This window comes from Armigeres subalbatus, unplaced genomic scaffold, assembly GCF_024139115.2.
Source record: "Armigeres subalbatus isolate Guangzhou_Male unplaced genomic scaffold, GZ_Asu_2 Contig2073, whole genome shotgun sequence".
Taxonomy (NCBI): Eukaryota; Metazoa; Arthropoda; class Insecta; order Diptera; family Culicidae; genus Armigeres; species Armigeres subalbatus.
Window position 1 is genome coordinate 100,684 of NW_026942917.1, and position 17,787 is coordinate 118,470.

The following is a 17,787-nucleotide window of genomic DNA, read 5'->3' on the forward strand; positions in this document are numbered from 1 at the left end:
AATAATTATTAAATTTTTAACTTGTAATAATGAGTGAAAGCCAGGCCTTGTGCATTGAATGCAAAAAGGTAGAAAAAGATGCTGAAAAAATGTTGACATGCATGTATTGTTTCTCTGCGGCTCATTTTAAATGTCGAAATCTTAATGTTAATGCAGCCAGACGACTAAAAGAAAATATGTATTTTTGTTCGCAAAATTGTTGTAAAATTTATCAACGAATCATTGATATGCAAAACCTCAAGTCTTCTATAGTCAATGGGCTGGTTGCCCAGCTAAACGAAACAATAGTAAATGTTGTTGCCCAACAAATGATGGTATTTAGAAGCGAGGTAAAGCAGATTACGTCTGCAATAGAAAAATCACAGGAATTCCTCTCTAATAAGTTTGATTCCATAGTGAAGGATTTTCATGAGCTAAGAAAAGAAAACGATATTCTTAAACGAGAGGTTACTAGTCTTAAACAAAAACAGAATTCTATTTTGAAAACAGTCAACATACTAGAGCATAACGTTGACAAAACCAATCGTCATGCAAATCGTAACAGTGCTGTAGTTCTTGGTGTTCCATTTTACCTGGGGAGCATACACTTGAAATTGTTCAAAAATTGTTAATTGTTATGGCTTGAACATTGAGCACAGTGCAATTATATCAGCCTTCAGATTAGCTGGGAAAAACAATTCGAGACACTCTTTGGTTCCTATCCGTGTTATTTTCAAGGATAGTTATACAAAAGAAATAATATTTGCGAAGAAAAAGGAGTTTGACAAACTTCCTTCTACTTCAGTTGATTCGAAGCTTGTCATTAATGGAAACTGTACCACAATTACAATGCGTAATGAATTGACTCCAATGTCTTTGGAATTGTTGAATGAAATGCGTTTAAATCAGCAGAAACTTGGAATAAAGTATGTGTGGGCTAGCAAAGAAGGGAATATTTTAGTTAAAAAATCTGAGCAATCGAAGCCACAATTAATAAAAACTAGAAGTGATTTGCATGAAGTTTTGAACCGCTACAATAACCTACTCTCACATGCGAATCTTTCAGTTGGGTCGACTGTTATAGACAAAGTTTTTAATTTCAAATATTTAGGACTAAATTTAGATCCTGTCCTTTCATGGATAAATCATCTAGATAGCGTGCAAAGAAAAATTTCGTCCCTGTGTGGCTTAATATATCGTGTGAGACAATTTGTTCCTAGAACTGCACTACTGAAATTTTATTTTGGGTGCATTCATTCCCACCTTCAATACCTCATTATTGCTTGGGGCATGCTTGTAAATCTAAATTAAGGAAACTTCAAGTTCTACAAAACCGATGCATAAAAATCGTATTTTCTTTACCACCTTTGTTCCTCACACTTCAACTATATACGCAGCTTCCACACAACATACTGACGAAAGGGCTGTGCGACCTACAAGTTTGTTCGTTTATATTCGATGTTATGAAAAAACCTAACATGCATTGCAACTTGGTTTTACCTTCAAGGAGTCACGAGCACAATACAAGACATGCCAGTAATTTGTTGAGATGTAGAGCTTTAAGTAGCTTCGGCCAAATGCGAATATCATTCTACGGGCCTTCTGTATACAATATAATTCCAGAGCGATTTAAATTAATTAATAATAAATTATTGTTCAAAACCAATTTGAAACGTTATTACAAAAGATATTTTAGTTACTAGATAAAGATTGTCGCTGTCGTCGCTGTCCGGAACATCTTTTGCTGGCGAGGATAGGGGAGCTAAATGTCAAAGAAGAAAAATCCATACGATTTGACAGGTATGTACCACACATGTTTCGGACAGCAGAACAAAGGGAACCGAAGCGACAATCTTTATCTAGTAACTAAAATATCTTTTGTTATTACAGATCCAAAATCAGTTCATTTTTAATCTAAATTTTATATTGCCAGAATAATCTCCGAATAACTACCTTACCTTACCTAATCATATTAATGTAAAGTTTTGAATATGATTTTTTTTTTGTAATTTTAAATATTGGGATCCCTTTAAAGGAACACAGTTCCACTGGGAATCCCTCGATTAGCTTATTTTTGTTCAGGTTCACCACTTCCGCACACACACTAATATTTCATGTTTTTATGTAATTTGTAATTGTTTTGTTCTGTCCTAGAAGAGTCCACTGCCAGGGGGCTCAAAAAAAACGAAGAGCTCTTTGGTGTGGGGGTAGCGGTGGGCCATTAAAAAAAAAAAAAAAAAAAAAAAAAATAATAAACACAATATTTCTATTCGAAATTTTATTTTCTAATATTACACTTAAAACACAATATAAGAAAAGTCCAACCCCGTACTGCTTACCGTTTTTAATTAAATTGCTTTCAGAATTTTTGCGAAGAGTTTTAAAAACTTCTCCGTATGGTTTCCCGTGGAGATTTTTTCGATTATCATCTTTCTGCTTCTTCTTCTTCATGCAACATCAAAGCGCCAATTAGTGGGAGCCCGTTTGTTTGGTTAATACGCGCTGAACATTCCAATGGGTCGGATCATCAATTCTACCTATTTTTCTTTTCGGTTTCTAGAGCTTAAGAACAAAGCTTTTCATACGATTTCCTATACGTGTTGCTAGATTATTCATACTATTGCATTGTTAGCATAAAATACTGAAGAAAACATGAAAGTAAAACCACAGATAACAGATATTGAAGCTAGAACAAATTTTATTGAAAATCCTGTGTAAACTTTTGAATTGATATACGTTGGCCCACTACTGCCATCTACTCAACTGATTGCGGCAGTATCTAAGGATGCAGCTGAATTACAACCGTCGAACGCAGCCAATGAATTTGACAGCCGCAATCGGGCTGCGTTTTCAATAACAATGATTCTTGCGCCATCTCCAATCGATTGCCAAACGCGGCTCCAATTAAAAATACATTTGAATTAACGGTTGCGAATGTTTACACACGTATGGGATGCCAGCCTCAATATCTGTTATCTGTGGTAAAACGTTAGAAAAATTATTTTGTGTTTGGACCTAACGAAATGTTCACGCAGAATCATACCAAAACAAAACACTAAATGTAAATAATCGGGCCGCCGCGAAACGTCTCATAAAATACCTAAAATACCTTCTTCAGCATCAGAGTCTATTATAGATAGTGGAATCTATACACACCAAATTTTCATTTCTCAAACCAGCAATTTGATTTGCTGGATATGTCCAAGCATCCATTGAAGTTCTTCGTGTCCAACGACAACCCAAAATGTGTTATTTTTCATCAACAAAGAAATCCACTCGTGTATCAGTATTCATTTTTTCTACAATTATGTTTATTTGAAACATTTTAACTAACGAATGTTTTATTTCAGATAGTGTGATGATTGCGTAGTTGTAGGGCAGCGAATGATGATCTTTTTCAATGCTGGTCCTACTTAATATCTCTCTACTTTACCCGAAGATTTGCGTTTCGCGGTTAAATATATGTTTGAACCAAGTGTCCCTTTCGAAGGAAATTTTAGTAGTTCTTGTCCATCGCCGAACAGTCAAAAGTTCAATGTTATCTTCCCAAATAACGCCAACACGGTTTTTGCTTAGCCGTTGCTTCGCCGACGAAAACCACCTCTGTTATGGAACTAAAAACTATACTAGGGCTTTGGTAGATCTTTCTCCGTAACACACTGTGTAAAAGTGATCTACTCAGAGTTAGGAGGTACTAGCCCTTATTATAAATTACGTATAATTTGTATACGAGAAAGGCATCCATTCTCTCATGTGTAACACCAAGCTTTCGTCAACTTTCAAAATCTTATTATATTCGTCTTCATCGTGCAAAAGCAAAAACGTTCAATGTATACCGAATAAAAGGATAATAACACAGTTTCAGTATGCAGATTGCCATGTCGAATAGTAAATATAGAACCTCTACCAGTCCTCTCAAGAATTTCTTCATCAAACTTGACTCAATGATGTTAATGATATGATATGTTTAACGATAAAACTGTCTTATAATCATTAAATAAAAGCAAAAAACATGGTTTCTGGGGTTATTCATTCATATCATACGTCGATCAAATAACATCCGACAGCAAAACATCATCCGGAAGAGTTCTCCATTTAGCGGTGAGCAAATACAGATATGTATACAGAACATCTTTCTCCGCTTCAAAGGTGAATTTTCTTTGCCCTACGAGACGACTAAGCGATCATCACATCGTACTGTCTGAAATAAAGCATTCGTTAGTTGGTATATTTGCGAATCAAAAGAATAGTAGAAACTTGTGAATTACGATACTCGAATAAATTTCTGTTGATGAAAAAATAACAAATTTTAGGTTGCCGTTGTCAACAAAGACTTCAATGGGTGCTTAGACGAAAATTTCAGTTCAGTGTCTGGAAGCAGTTGATGTCAAACTGTTTATAGCATCTGTCAGCTGCGATATGTGTTGGGGCGCGCGTGCAGTTACTTATATTTCAGTACGCGCGAAATCACGCATCGCAGGCACCTTTGATTGCATGCATATGTTTTCAAGGCAATTATTAATGAATTTCAAAGTGCTCATCAATCAAACTCCAAATAAATCAGCTAAAAACTATACACTCAGTTTTTATTTCTGCAGCTCGGCAAAAATCTGCACAGCCGTGCGCCAGCAAAATAAATAACTGATATTCCGGCAAAAATAGCGTTTGTTAGCTGATTTTCGGCAAATTATTAGCTGATTATCAGCAATTTTGACAGAAATCTCGGCAAAAAACATGTTTGCTGGGGCACGGCTGTGCAATTCTCGGTAAAAGTTCAACATTTTGCTGAGATCCCGGTAAAAAAAATTAAGTGTGTACTTTAAAGTTTATTTAATCATAGTAGAATTTTATGTCGAATTGTTCATTGGCATGTTAACTTCATTTCCTGCAATCGGGCTCAATCGGGCTTTTCCATCCAATTCCAATCCAATTCCTTTCCATCCGATCAGGCTGAAATTTTCAGAGAATGATTTTCTTACCCAAAGGCAAAGTGCTGCGGGGTGCCCCGTAGAATCGGACGACTTTTTTTTATCCTGGGCCAATCTAATCACCAGTCTGAACCTGGTGTGAACGTCTAAGTTTTTAAGATGATATTAGCATTTCCATATCATTGTAAATCTTGTAAATCGTTTAACTTCACGTTGAAGTAAATAATACACTCAAAATCATTGGTTAGTAGTACTTTTTTTTTCCTTTTCTCCGTGCATGTAATCGCGCCTACCCGGACCGGTGGGCGTAATCATCTGCCGGCGCGGGTAAACAAAAATCTGTCAAATTCTCCAGTTGGCCTAACGTTGTAGACCTAATACGACCAGCACCGCTTGGCCTCGCCGTCAAAATGGCAGTGCAAGTTGAAAAATTTGGCTCGGATTGATTGTCGTCAACAAGTTTATTTGTCGCAAAAAGGTGAATATCCGTTTTAAAAAGTATCGAAAAAGTGCGTTTCGTGTGGAGAACATAGCGTGGAAGCTAATGTGTTGGGAATTGGGTCCAGTGGTCGCCGTACGGGTTTGTGTTTGGCAAAAGAAAAACACCGCGTCCCTGGGGTGCTTTGGGGCTCTGGTGACGATCGAAGAAGGCGACAGAAATTTAATTCGCACTAACCCATCAGTCGTATAAGAAGAAAAAGCTGCGACCAGAGAGGACATTGTTGGGTTTTGAGGGTGATAAGTTTTTTTTCTGAACTGCATTGCTCGATGGCCGATGTTTCGATTAACTAAACCGTAAGTTTGAATTTTCTATTTTTTCCCTTGATCTGCTGGATGGAATATCCATTAGGTACCTACATAGAATTAAAAAATGTAAAGTTCCTATCGCTCTTTGTTACGACGCTAAATAGCAAAAGCAAAAAAAAAAAGTTTTCATCTGACATTTGAAGGTGGCTACTGTGTTTCGGGATTTTGGGTGAAAGGATTAAACAGGAAATGCAACAACAATTATTACCTACGGGACAAATTTGGGTATCGTGCAGTGTATTTAGTGTTCCCACTGTTGACGAGATAGGTTCACAAGGGTTTAACAACTAGGCATAATATTCTACGAACATTTTACAAGCTTTAAAATGTAGCAAAGTATCTAAATCAACTACAGAAATCTTTAATATCTTGCTTATCAAATATTATGATCGTTTGTTTCTACATTTTTGAGCGCTGCTGCAGTGACGTGGAGAAAGTCTTTGTTCTACCAGTGCTCCTATTGCTATTACTGACCCAAAAATATTACAGTCGACTTCATATTTAGATATTAAATGTGTAAATGAGATGATATAAAATTAAAGTTGTTATAAAATTAGCTTGTCCGTTTGACAATCCTTTCGCTAAAACTGCTCTACAAAACTTTCATTTCTCATATATTCATAAATCGTAATGCATCCAAATCTAAAATACGTTCAGTACAGTGTCATCTTCTTCTTATTGGCATTACATTCCCACACTGTGACAGAGCCGCCTCGCAGCTTAGTGTTCATTAAGCACTTCCACAGTTATTAACTGCGAGGTTTCTAAGCCAGGTTTACCATTTTTGCATTCGTATATCATGAGGCTAACACGATGATACTTTTATGCCCAAGGAAGTCGAGACAATTTCCAATCCGAAAATTGCCTAGACCGGCATCGGGAATCGAACCCAACCACCCTCAGCATGATCTTGCTTTGTAGCCGCGCGTCTTACCGCACAGTGTGGGGGGGGGGCTCCAGTACAGTGTCATACTTAACGTGAAATATAAGATTTAGTGGCAAATCTGCCACATGCCAATACAATACTTATAAGAGTTTATCCAAATAAAAAAATATAAATTGAATTTTGGCTTCAATAAAAACGAACAAGTCAACATGTCCCACTGTGAAGCAAATTAGTATAATAATTTTATTCATGATAATTCCCTGCCCTTGGGTTCAGAAAGGGTAAGGGCGCGTTCTGCCAACTTGGTCGAGGCAGATTTCAAGTGTGAACAAGTTACTACATGGACGTTCTAAAGTGCCTGAATGAAATGTGTAGCTTGTGAGGAGCCCTTGAAGATGTGATGTTGGATCAGTATCTTGAAATTAATCAGAATTTATAATGTAAATTATTATAATTTTTTTAATAACACTACTTTTTTCCGTTACGTGTTTAGTATACTTGAGTTTTAACTAAAAACACAATGTCAGTTTTGATCACAAATACAATGTCGGTAGTAATTACAAACTTATACTTATCAGTATTTTTACTTGATTCGCGATCCTAATTAAAAACTCCGATATAATAATATTCATAGTTTATCGCGTGTATTCAGAATGTTTTGTTCAAAATTACAAGACCTAATAATGATCCATAATTCACATCCGCTGAACCATTCTGAACGGCCGTATTGAGAATATCACCTATAACATCTTCTCTGCTTAACTAACAGACGCGAGAAGCCTGATGCTGGATTATCTGATTTTCCTCAATCTCTGGTGCTTGGCTTCCCGGTGGAACTTATATTGAGTATCCTTCGGAAAGAATCTGTGCCCGGGATGGGGAAGTCAATTAAGGCAACATTCGTTTGAACAGTGACTTGTCTTTGTGGGCGGGGACTCGAGCTCGAGTGTCGATTTCGGGAGTCTGGTGGCGCTCTCGCGCGGACCAGCACTGTCAACAGCAGAGACCCTCGCGTGCGTGTTGATGGTATTGGTTTGCATGGGAGAACTGTTGGTCGTCGGGTCGTCGTTTGGGTCTTTGTTTGCAGAAGCGTATGGGTAGTTTTGAGACTTTGGTCTTGAAATGATATTCTCAAGCATTTTTATTACATTATTTCTCCCTCCCCGGATAGGTTAACTTGTTGCGATGGGTGGGCTTACGCCATTAGCACTGATATGGCAACCAAAGACATATCCTGTCGTGGTGATATCACATGTTGATTATTTTTTGTTTAATGCCACGTCACATATAATCTGACATTGATGCACTGATTTTACGCATGTGCATGTGATTCAACGGACATCGTATCTTGGAGCCTTGAATGGTGGTGCAGACAGGTAGAGGTCCTTTTCATCAGTGATAATGATCTCTGCTATGCGGCAATACTTTTCAGAGGCGTTCCCTGATTATGATGAGTCGTAGCCACGCTTAAACATAGCTAGGTAGGAATTAACCAGTAGAAAATATCATCAAGACATTCTGCATTTTTTCACGTTTGCTTAAGGACATAGTTGGAAGAGTACCATGATGGCAGCCAATATGGCACCGGACCTTCCACGGGTCAACCCCACACCTCCCGCTCTCCTCTCCCACCAACATTCGAATGCATCGACCAGCACCGAGCAAAAGTTTAATATTCAAATTACTAACCTGTTCACAGCATATTTATCCACTTCCCGTGATAATGAACATGTTTATCCAAAAAGTCTTATGCATTTCGGCTCGAATAATATCAGAAATCAGCAGTTTCGTGACAATTTATTAGTCGTTCGCGATTTGGTGGGCTTATCACTGCACTTCACTTCTTCTCAAAGGGCACTGAAAAAATCAAGTTTTCACTCACTTCTCCGCACATGAGGAGCCCGAAATGTTGATGGAATGCAAATTAAACATCACTTTTCGAAATCAGTCACTTGACTAAACCGAAAACTTAATATAAACTGCTATTTTTGCCCGAAAAAAAAAACGATTAAAAACTGATCGCGGAGCGAATGTAAACAACGGCACCGGCAGCGGCAAACTAATAATTAGGGTGGCTCAAAAAATAATTTTGCTCCGCCACGCGCAGTCGATTGTGATTTATAATTTGGGTGTCATCCGATGGTTTGGGCTGGTTTGAATAGAGGCTTATCGTGCACAAGTCGTTTCAGGTTTTGTATGACAGTTTATATGGCGAGGTTGAGACTATATGAGGGGAGAGGGGAGGGGAGACTATATGACTGGATGAAATATTCAAGAGCTTCAACTCCATAGACAATCCATATTGAATGGTCGTTCCAATAGTTGCGAGTCGATTTTAATCGAGGTTGCGAATCTTTAGCATGATAATTAGGCTTCTTAGAAGGCATCAGTGAAACGTGCTATTCAAAAAAATACCAAAAATTTGTCTGTGATATCTATCGCACCAGGGGCAGATACTTCAAGTCTAGTCTATAGTCTACACTATCGCACCAGGGGCAGATGCTTCATACAAAAACCATGACCTGGGGGTGAGTGGGGTATAAAATGCAATTTTTGCGTTACGTAATCAATGGATCTTTCCTGCGATGCGGTTTTCTTTCAGGGAAGTCTCTGGAATGTTGCTTTCAGCTATGTGGGTTCTCTTTTCGCCAACGTTTGGAGGGGAGGCACTGTAGCCAGTGTAATAAAAGGTTTAGTTTGCCATACTAGTTTTCATACAAACTTGAACCGGCTTCCGCTCAACCAGTTTTTGTTCAAATCGGTTTTTGGAGGACACTCGGAGCATGGGACGGAATCGAGTGAGCGTGGTGGTGCTGGGTCGTTTTTTGAACCACCCTACTAATATTCTTTGTTTTTTTTAATACGACACCAATACTACTACAGTATATGACAGTTTTTATTGTACAAATACTTTCAAAGCTTTGTTTTGGTACTCAACCCACCTTCACCTTAACTATTAAGCGGTATTTACTTATACGCTTGAACTAGGATACTCGCCTGAGAGGAGGTGACCTTTAGCAATAGAGACAATGAACTGACATCAAAACGTAACATAATCTACAATGAGTATAGAATTGAACTGAATAACGTAGGAAACATAAGATAACTAAGACAGACAGAGTAATAATGACACAGTGCGAAACATTCGACATAATTATGACTAGATTAACAGTAGATCCATAGACATAAAGATCTACCATAAGACTTCCTAACCCTATCAAAAATTCGAAGCTCAAGAAATGTCTGTAAAATTATTACCTGTTGAATTCTATTCGGAGGCGATTTCGAAGCTTTTGAAGACCAACAGGCCCATAGCAACAGTGTTGTTAAGTTGAGAATTTTTTATAATTGCTGGGCGCACGGTTCTGAAGTGTGGCCTGGTAAATAGACTAAATAGATTCCAAAATAAATTTTAAACGAGTCATATTTATCAAACTCTAGTGCGTTATTATTGTTTCAAAATGCACTTCTATTCGAGTTTTCTCTCTTTGTCATCATATCTACAATAAGACTGACTCTCGCGATAGATTTTAAGCTTATTATTTTTTGAGCTTCATTTGTTTGATGGAAACTGCAAATTTAGAAAAAAAAAATGACTGACTAGTTTTTTGTAGTAGGGATAGTAGTGATAATTGCTGATCTCGATGAAATTGTGAAAAAAATGGTTGTTGATATGAAAATGGTGATGTTGTGTGGTTATACAAGTGTTAGTGAAAAGGTTAATACACAAGTTGGTATTGGTGGTGTAGACATAGTGACAGAAGAAGCTAGGTAAAAGATAGAGTTGATTTGGGATGGGAACATGTTCGCAGTGAGTATGAAGAATGAAATGCAATATTGAGTTGAGGTGCTAGAAGTGGGAATTATTTTATAATTATACTAGAAATAATGTACATGTACATGTCCAATGAAAGCTAGTAGAAGTGTCGGTTCTTATATGATATATAACAGCGCTGTTTTGAAGATCGATTCATTGTGTGTGTGTTCATGACTGTAGATATTTGTGATGACAGGGACAATAGTAATTATGATAGTGATAGTGGTGAAAACGATAATAAGTGATGCTACCGGGATTATTTTGTAGAAAACTATTTGAATCAGGCCTTAACAGTGACCATTTGAGCAACGTAGCTTAGAAACGTCTGTTAATGATCAAAAATATAGGCTCGTAGAAGCAAATTTAATCACCGGATCAACAGGGTTAAGTTGGAGTGATGAGTGATAGTTATAATGGTGAAAACGGTGATCATGTTATTGAAGGGGACTATTTAATAAAACTATTTGGATCAGGCCTAAAACAGTGACCATTTGAGCAACGTGGCTTAGGAACGTCTGTTATTGATCTAAAATAGAGGCTCATAGAAGCAAATTTAATTACCATGGGGAATAACAGGGATGGACCCGGAGTAGAGTTTGAGTCGAGAGACTGCCAACGGGTTACATGAAAAAAAAAAAAAAAAAAAAAATATGATTATAATAGGCTTGCTTCCTTCCTGCTGGTGGTCTTGATTGGTTTCCGTCCAGTGTCATAATGAACCAATCAGCTGATGCGCCGGCTATTTATAGTCGACCGGCAAGCTTCTGACGCGTGACGATTTGTTTGACCGTTGTCACTGGAGCTCTTGACCACACAGCTACTATGATCAAAAAAATAGTATTTTGGAATCGTGTGTCGCATACATTCTCCCCCCATTTAAATTTGGTTTTAATTTTTGATGCTGTTCTGCAAAGGTAAAGGAGCTAACTTGCTTACTGCTCGTCGATAAACGCCGGTTGTAGTTCGCACATCAACAACTCGAACAATACCATCCTTTCCTGGATGAACAGCAGTGATTCTTCCCAATTTCCATACTTGCGCTGGTTGGTTGTCTTCTGCTAATAAAACCACTGTGTTGACTTCAATATTTGGCTGTTTCTTCGTCCATTTTGCTCTTGATTGAAGTGTTGATAAATACTCTTTTGACCATCTTTTCCAAAAATGATCTCGCAGATGATTTAGATATTGCCACCTGGTCAAACGATTAGCAGGAACATCTTCATAGGATGGCTTAGTTAATGATTCCATTGGTTTACCAAGAAGAAGATGCGAAGGAGATATCGGTTGTAGGTCATTTGGGTCATCCGATGAGCAATATAACGGCCGAGAATTGACAATGGACTCAATATGAGTTAACACAGTATATAATTCTTCAAAAGTTAATGTTGCGGTTCCCAAGGTTCTTGCAAGATGTAATTTCACTACCTTTACTCCAGCTTCCCACAAACCTCCAAAGTTTGGTGATCTTGGAGGAATAAATTCCCATTCGACTTCTCGTGGTAGCAGGAAATTGTCAATTTGATTTTTCACAAGCTTGTCAGTAAATAAAGTACGCAACTGACGCAACTCCTTAAATGCACCGACGAAATTAGTTCCGTTGTCTGAAAATATTTTTCGAACTGCACCTCTCCGATTGACGAACCGATCCAATGCGGCCAGGAATGCCTCTGATGTCAGGTCCGACACAAGTTCCAAATGGACAGCTTTTGAAACAAGACACACAAATAAAGCGATGTATGCCTTGATGATCCGTGGTTTTCGCTTGCCTTCTTTTACTGAAACTGGTCCAGCATAATCTACTCTGGTTAGCTCGAACGGTGCAGCAATGTTTACTCGGAACTCAGGTAGATTTCCCATCAATGGTTGATACATTCTTGGTTTGGTACGAAAACATTTCATGCACTTGTGAATTATTTTGCGAATGATTGAACGAGCATTTAGAATCCAGAATTGTTGACGAATGGCTGCTAATACACCGGATTGACCTTCATGGAGACGTCCCTCGTGGATTTTCTTGATCAGTAATTCTGTTACTCGGTGCTTCTGAGGAAGCAACAGCTGGTGTTTGGCATCATAAGGCAATTTCGAGTTTTGAAGACGTCCACCCACTCGTAGAAGACCATTTTCATCGATGAACGGCTGTAGTGCAGCCAGACGCTTTGGAATGTCACCACGTTTGATGCACTGAAGTTCTTCATGAAAATCGTTTTGTTGAAGAACATAGATTGACACACGCATATCTTGTACGGTCAGCTTTAAACAGGAGCTCCTCTCTTCTTTGGTTGTTCTAACTCGACGAACAAAACGTGCGATATGAGCATATACACGCTGCAACTTATGAAATGAATCATAGCGGTCGAAATTGGTTTCAGGCAGCTTCATTATTGGATTTGCGATGACAACATCCTTCAGCTCAGGAATTATGTTTTCGGGTATATCTTCTATAGGTTCTGTTTTGTAATTAGCTTCACGAAGGAAGTTTGGACCGTTCCACCACAGCTGGTTTTTGCTTAATAAGGCTGGCCTCATTCCACGGGATACGACGTCCGCTGGGTTTTGATCCGTTTTAATATAGTTCCAATGGCAATGCTTGGTCAACTTATTGATTTCAGCTACACGATTTCGAACGAATACCTGCAGTCGATCCAAAGGTTTCTTCATCCAAGCCAGGGCTATTTGACTGTCGGACCATAACTTGATTTCATGGATATTTAATTTCAAAACAGGAACTACCTTGTCTACTAACTTGGCTAGCAATAAATTGGTACACAGTTCTAATCTTGGAATAGTTATTTCATGAAGAGGAGCTACTTTTGATTTACTGCATAAAAGATGAGACTCTGCAGATCCGTTCTTTCGAATGCAACGAAGGTAGATACAGACGCCATATGCAGATTTGGAGGCATCTGCAAAACCGTGAATCTCCATTGTTTCTGTTTCAAGAAAAACGACACATCTTGGAATCTTGAAATTATTGAGTTGACTTAATGCTGCTTTGAACTCCATCCAATGCTTCAATAAATCGCCTTCCACAGTATCATCCCAATCAATTTGTGTAGCCCAAACTTTCTGCATGATTATTTTTGCTTCTACGATCACAGGTGATACTAGGCCCAAAGGATCGAATATCTTCGCTATTTGAGACAGTACACGTCGCTTTGTCACGTTGTCTTTATCGTCTGTTGGCTCAAATGACTTATTAAATAGGGACAGATCCTTCTTCGCGTCCCATAGTAGTCTTAATGTCTTGATTACTTCATTTGCGCTCAAGTCTTGTATAGTAACCAGAGATTCTCGATCTTCGTCAGGTACTCCTTCAAGCACAGCACCGGAGTTGGAACACCATTTTCGAATCGGAAATCCACCCTTCAGCATTAGCGCTTCTAGGTCACAACGTAATTTTTTGGTTGCTTCAATTGAATTTGAGCCGGTTAAAAAATCATCCATATAAGAATCGGTCAAGATCACTTCTGCTGCTTCCGGATAATTCTCTCTCTCGTCGTGGGCTAACTGAAAAAGTGCCCTTACAGCTAGAAACGAAGCTGCTGATGTTCCATAAGTAACGGTTGAAAGCTCCAATACCTTTAACTCTTCCGATGGGGAACATCTCCAAAATATTCTCTGGTAACGTGTTTGGGAAGGATCGATGAGAATTTGTCGGTACATTTTTGTAACGTCCACAGAAAAGGCATAAACATGAGTCCTAAATCGTAGTACGATGCTGAACAGGTCACTTTGGCTGCTAGTTCCTGTCATCAATACGTCATTCAAAGAAAATTCACTTGTTTTTGCTGTCGCGTCAAACACTACTCGCAACTTGGTGCTGCTACTGGATGGTTTGAGGACACAATGATGTGGAAGATAATATGTTTGAAGACCAGGGGAATCTTCTTCTTCTCTCACTTCTCGGCAATGGTTTAATAGTCGATATTCATTGATAAATTCAGCATATTGAGTCATCAAATCTGGATTGCGCGCCAGTCGTTTCTCCAATAACAGAAATCGTTTCAATGCTAGCGATCTGGAATTTCCAAATTGTTGAACTGTTTCACGAAAGGGTAGCTGGACTACGAATCGTCCATCTTTGTTTCGACGATAGGTTCGTTGGAAATGTTCTTCAAATTGTTCTTGTTCATTAGTATTATTGTCTGGTTCAGTGTTATCTTCTTGATGAAAGAACCGCTGTAAACACGCTTCTAGTCCGTCGGTCACAGCCAAATTTGCACATACTGGAGAATCTTCCTCTGTTTCTTCGAGTGAACCAGCTACAACCCATCCGAACTTTGTTTCGTACAAGGTAGGTAGATTATCTGCAAGCTTGATCTGGCCTTGTTTCAGAATATTGAAGAAATGTTCGGCTCCAATCAGCATTTCAACTTCACGGGATTTATTGAATGATGTATCAGCTAATATAACACCAGGGGGAATGTTCCATGCATCTACTTGAACATTTGCTGATGGAACGGATCCAGTTACCTTTGGCGTGACGAGGCAATCAACGTAGGCAGAGAAATTGTTATAGCTGGACGTCATTCTCACCACCACTCGATGGCGTATATGGGATTTCGCACCTCCTACACCAATAACGGGAACGTTAGCCGGTTGTTTCGGAATATTCAATTTCTTCATCAAAGATTCCGATAACAGATTGATTTGAGATCCTGAATCTAACAATGCTCGAACTTGATATGCTTCGCCACTCTTGGACATAATATTCACCATAGCTGTCATCAGAAAAACTTGCTTGACTGGTGGACGGAACATACTGGAACAAGATGCAGTTACAGGCCTCTTCCGTGCTGGTTGCACTAGATCTGTTTCGGTTGATGCTGCTGGTATATTAGTTCTTACTTCCGGCTTGTCGCGTCGCTCGCTTCTTGGAACACTTTCCACATGATTTGTCACTAGGACATGTTGCACTACGATGGCCCTTTCTTAAACAGTTGAAGCAAAGATGTATCTCCTTCAGCTTATCTTGACGCTGCTCTACAGTCATCTTCTGGAATGTCGGACATTTGAAATTCTGATGTTTACCGGAACAAAAATCGCACGCATATTCGGATGTTGCTGTCGCAGCATGTGACGATCTAGAAGGTCCAGATTTGAAGTTCGAAGCTTCGAAATTTGACGTCTTTGTAGCAAGAATCGTGGGTTCGCAACGTTCCAAAATCACGCACCGCTGCTTCAGGAATTCGACCATCTGCTCATATTCTGGAAGTTCGGTTTGGTTGATAGATGCTTCCCAAAGTTCGTGGGTTTGGTCGTCCAAGGCACGTGTTAGTAGAGTCACCACAAACAGTTGAGATACTCCTGTCAAACGTTGATTTAGTTTTTGAAGATTGTCCACATGACGGGTGCATTCATCGATGAGATTTCGGAGATCTTTCGACGACTTTCTTGAAACCTTCTTCATATTCAGTAGAGCAAGAATATGTGATTCAATTATCAGCCTTTGGTTTCCAAAACGTTCTTCCAAAATGTCCCAAGCTCGAGCGTAATTATTGTTTTGAATTGTTTCTAAATCAATTACACCTTCTGCATCACACTTCAATGAATTCTCCAAATGATACAACTTGACTGCATCAGAATCGTTTGATCGTTGCATTATGTCTTGAAACATTGACTTGAAGCGTGGCCATGATTCGTAACGACCATCAAAGGTTGGCAAGGGAGTACGGAACGATTGAGCTTGAATGATAACAGGTTGATTTGAGGATTGATTTACTGAAGCTGAAGTCGCAGGCATAGGTACGGGCAATGTTGCTCGGGTTTCTTTCTCGAATGCTTCGATCATCGTTTCTATTTTGATAAGGGTTTCGTTGTAAAGAGTTTTAAATTCAATGTACTTCTCTTCCTGACTAGTAACATTTTCTTCTTCAACGACGGCAACAATGGCATCATGGATATCGTTATATTCTTGATAAATCACCTGCAGGCTCTTGGAATGAACCCGCAGAAGAGGAAGTGACAGCCTTCTGTCTTCATTTTCTGCTGTGACCAAGAAATTGAAAATTCGCGTGACCTTTGCTTTCACTTGACCACGTTTCTGGATTAACAGTTTCACATCTTCCGGATTTTCCGGGTTTCTACGGGGTGGAGTACGGGACAACATCATCTTGGGTGGAATTATTCAATGGAACATTTGGCGCTTCACAAGAATCGCTTCACAAGTTATACGTCCGAACTGCAGTTAAATCGGTGGAAAACACGCACGAAATATCCGTTTAACAACAGCTCGCCAGTCCAGGATCCGGTTCGAAGGACCAATGTTTTGTATTCGGCCGTGAATCCAAAATAAGATGGCGGAGTATTGGACCGGGATTGGTACGGCAGGACAACGAATCCAGCAGAAGAAGGCAGGGTTTCAAACTTGTATTATATTTATTTAATAATTGATTATAGTTATAATATGATTATAATAGGCTTGCTTCCTTCCTGCTGGTGGTCTTGATTGGTTGCCGTCCAGTGTCATAATGAACCAATCAGCTGATGCGCCGGCTATTTATAGTCGACCGGCAAGCTTCTGACGCGTGACGATTTGTTTGACCGTTGTCACTGGAGCACACAGCTACTATGATCAAAAAAATAGTATTTTGGAATCGTGTGTCGCATACAAACCAATAGATGAGCATATAAAATCATCCTATTTAACGAAAACTCCTCTGAGCAGAAATCAGTTCGCGTATCAGGAGGAAAAATCTTTAGTTACAGCGCTTCACAGGATAGTTACAAAATTGGAAAGATCTTTTGATGCAAAAGAAATTTCACTTGCAACGTTCCTTGACATTGAAGGAGCGTTCGATAACACATCTCACTGTTCCATGAAGAATGCTATGTTGAAACGAGGTTTCGATGTATGCATTGTTGACTGGATTGGTGAGATGTTATCAAAAAGAGAAATATCAGCCAACCTTGGAAGCTCATCAATTAGTGTGTATGGTGGCCTAAAACAAATGAAAGGGTGGTGCACAAAAAGTTGGAAAAATTTCAAAGGTTAGCTACCCTTTCCATAACGGGTGCAATGAGAAGCACGTCGAGCAAAGCACTAGACGCTTTGCTCCATGTGCTTCTTATGGATCAATTTATTCAATCAGAAGCTGAGAAAAGTGCTTTGAAGATCAGAAAAGATTCGAATCTCTTCGATGGTGACCTGAAAGGACATCTAAGTTTTCTAAATAAAATAAAAAAGTATCAGCTCACTGATCGCTAACAATAATGACTGGATGAGGAAAAGAAACAATTTTTCTCGATGTTTTTATGTAATTAATCTTAAGCGAAGTATATGGACAAATGGTGGACTAAATATTCGCTCAGGATCAATTGTGTTTCACACCGATGGTTCAAAACTGAATTATCAAGTTGGAGCAGGC

At 38.9% G+C, this 17,787-nt stretch overlaps 2 protein-coding genes across 2 annotated transcripts in view; one reads left to right on the plus strand and one right to left on the minus strand.

Moving 5' to 3' along the window:
* Positions 1-5,398: 5,398 nt before the first annotated feature.
* Positions 5,399-17,787, plus strand: part of LOC134203729 (titin-like) — a gene marked incomplete at its 3' end in the record, with an annotated part of 29,381 nt that continues 16,992 nt past the window's right edge. Inside the window, 1 exon segment of the mRNA XM_062678587.1 lies at positions 5,399-5,702.
* LOC134203728 (uncharacterized) lies at positions 15,258-16,532 on the minus strand. The gene has a single exon (XM_062678585.1). The coding sequence runs from the start codon at positions 16,530-16,532 to the stop codon at positions 15,258-15,260; it is 1,275 nt and encodes a 424-aa protein (XP_062534569.1).

Excerpts from the sequence above, each read along its gene's own strand:
- LOC134203728 (XM_062678585.1), bottom strand. The coding sequence starts at position 16,532 with ATGATGTTGTCCCGTACTCCACCCCGTAGAAACCCGGAAAATCCGGAA.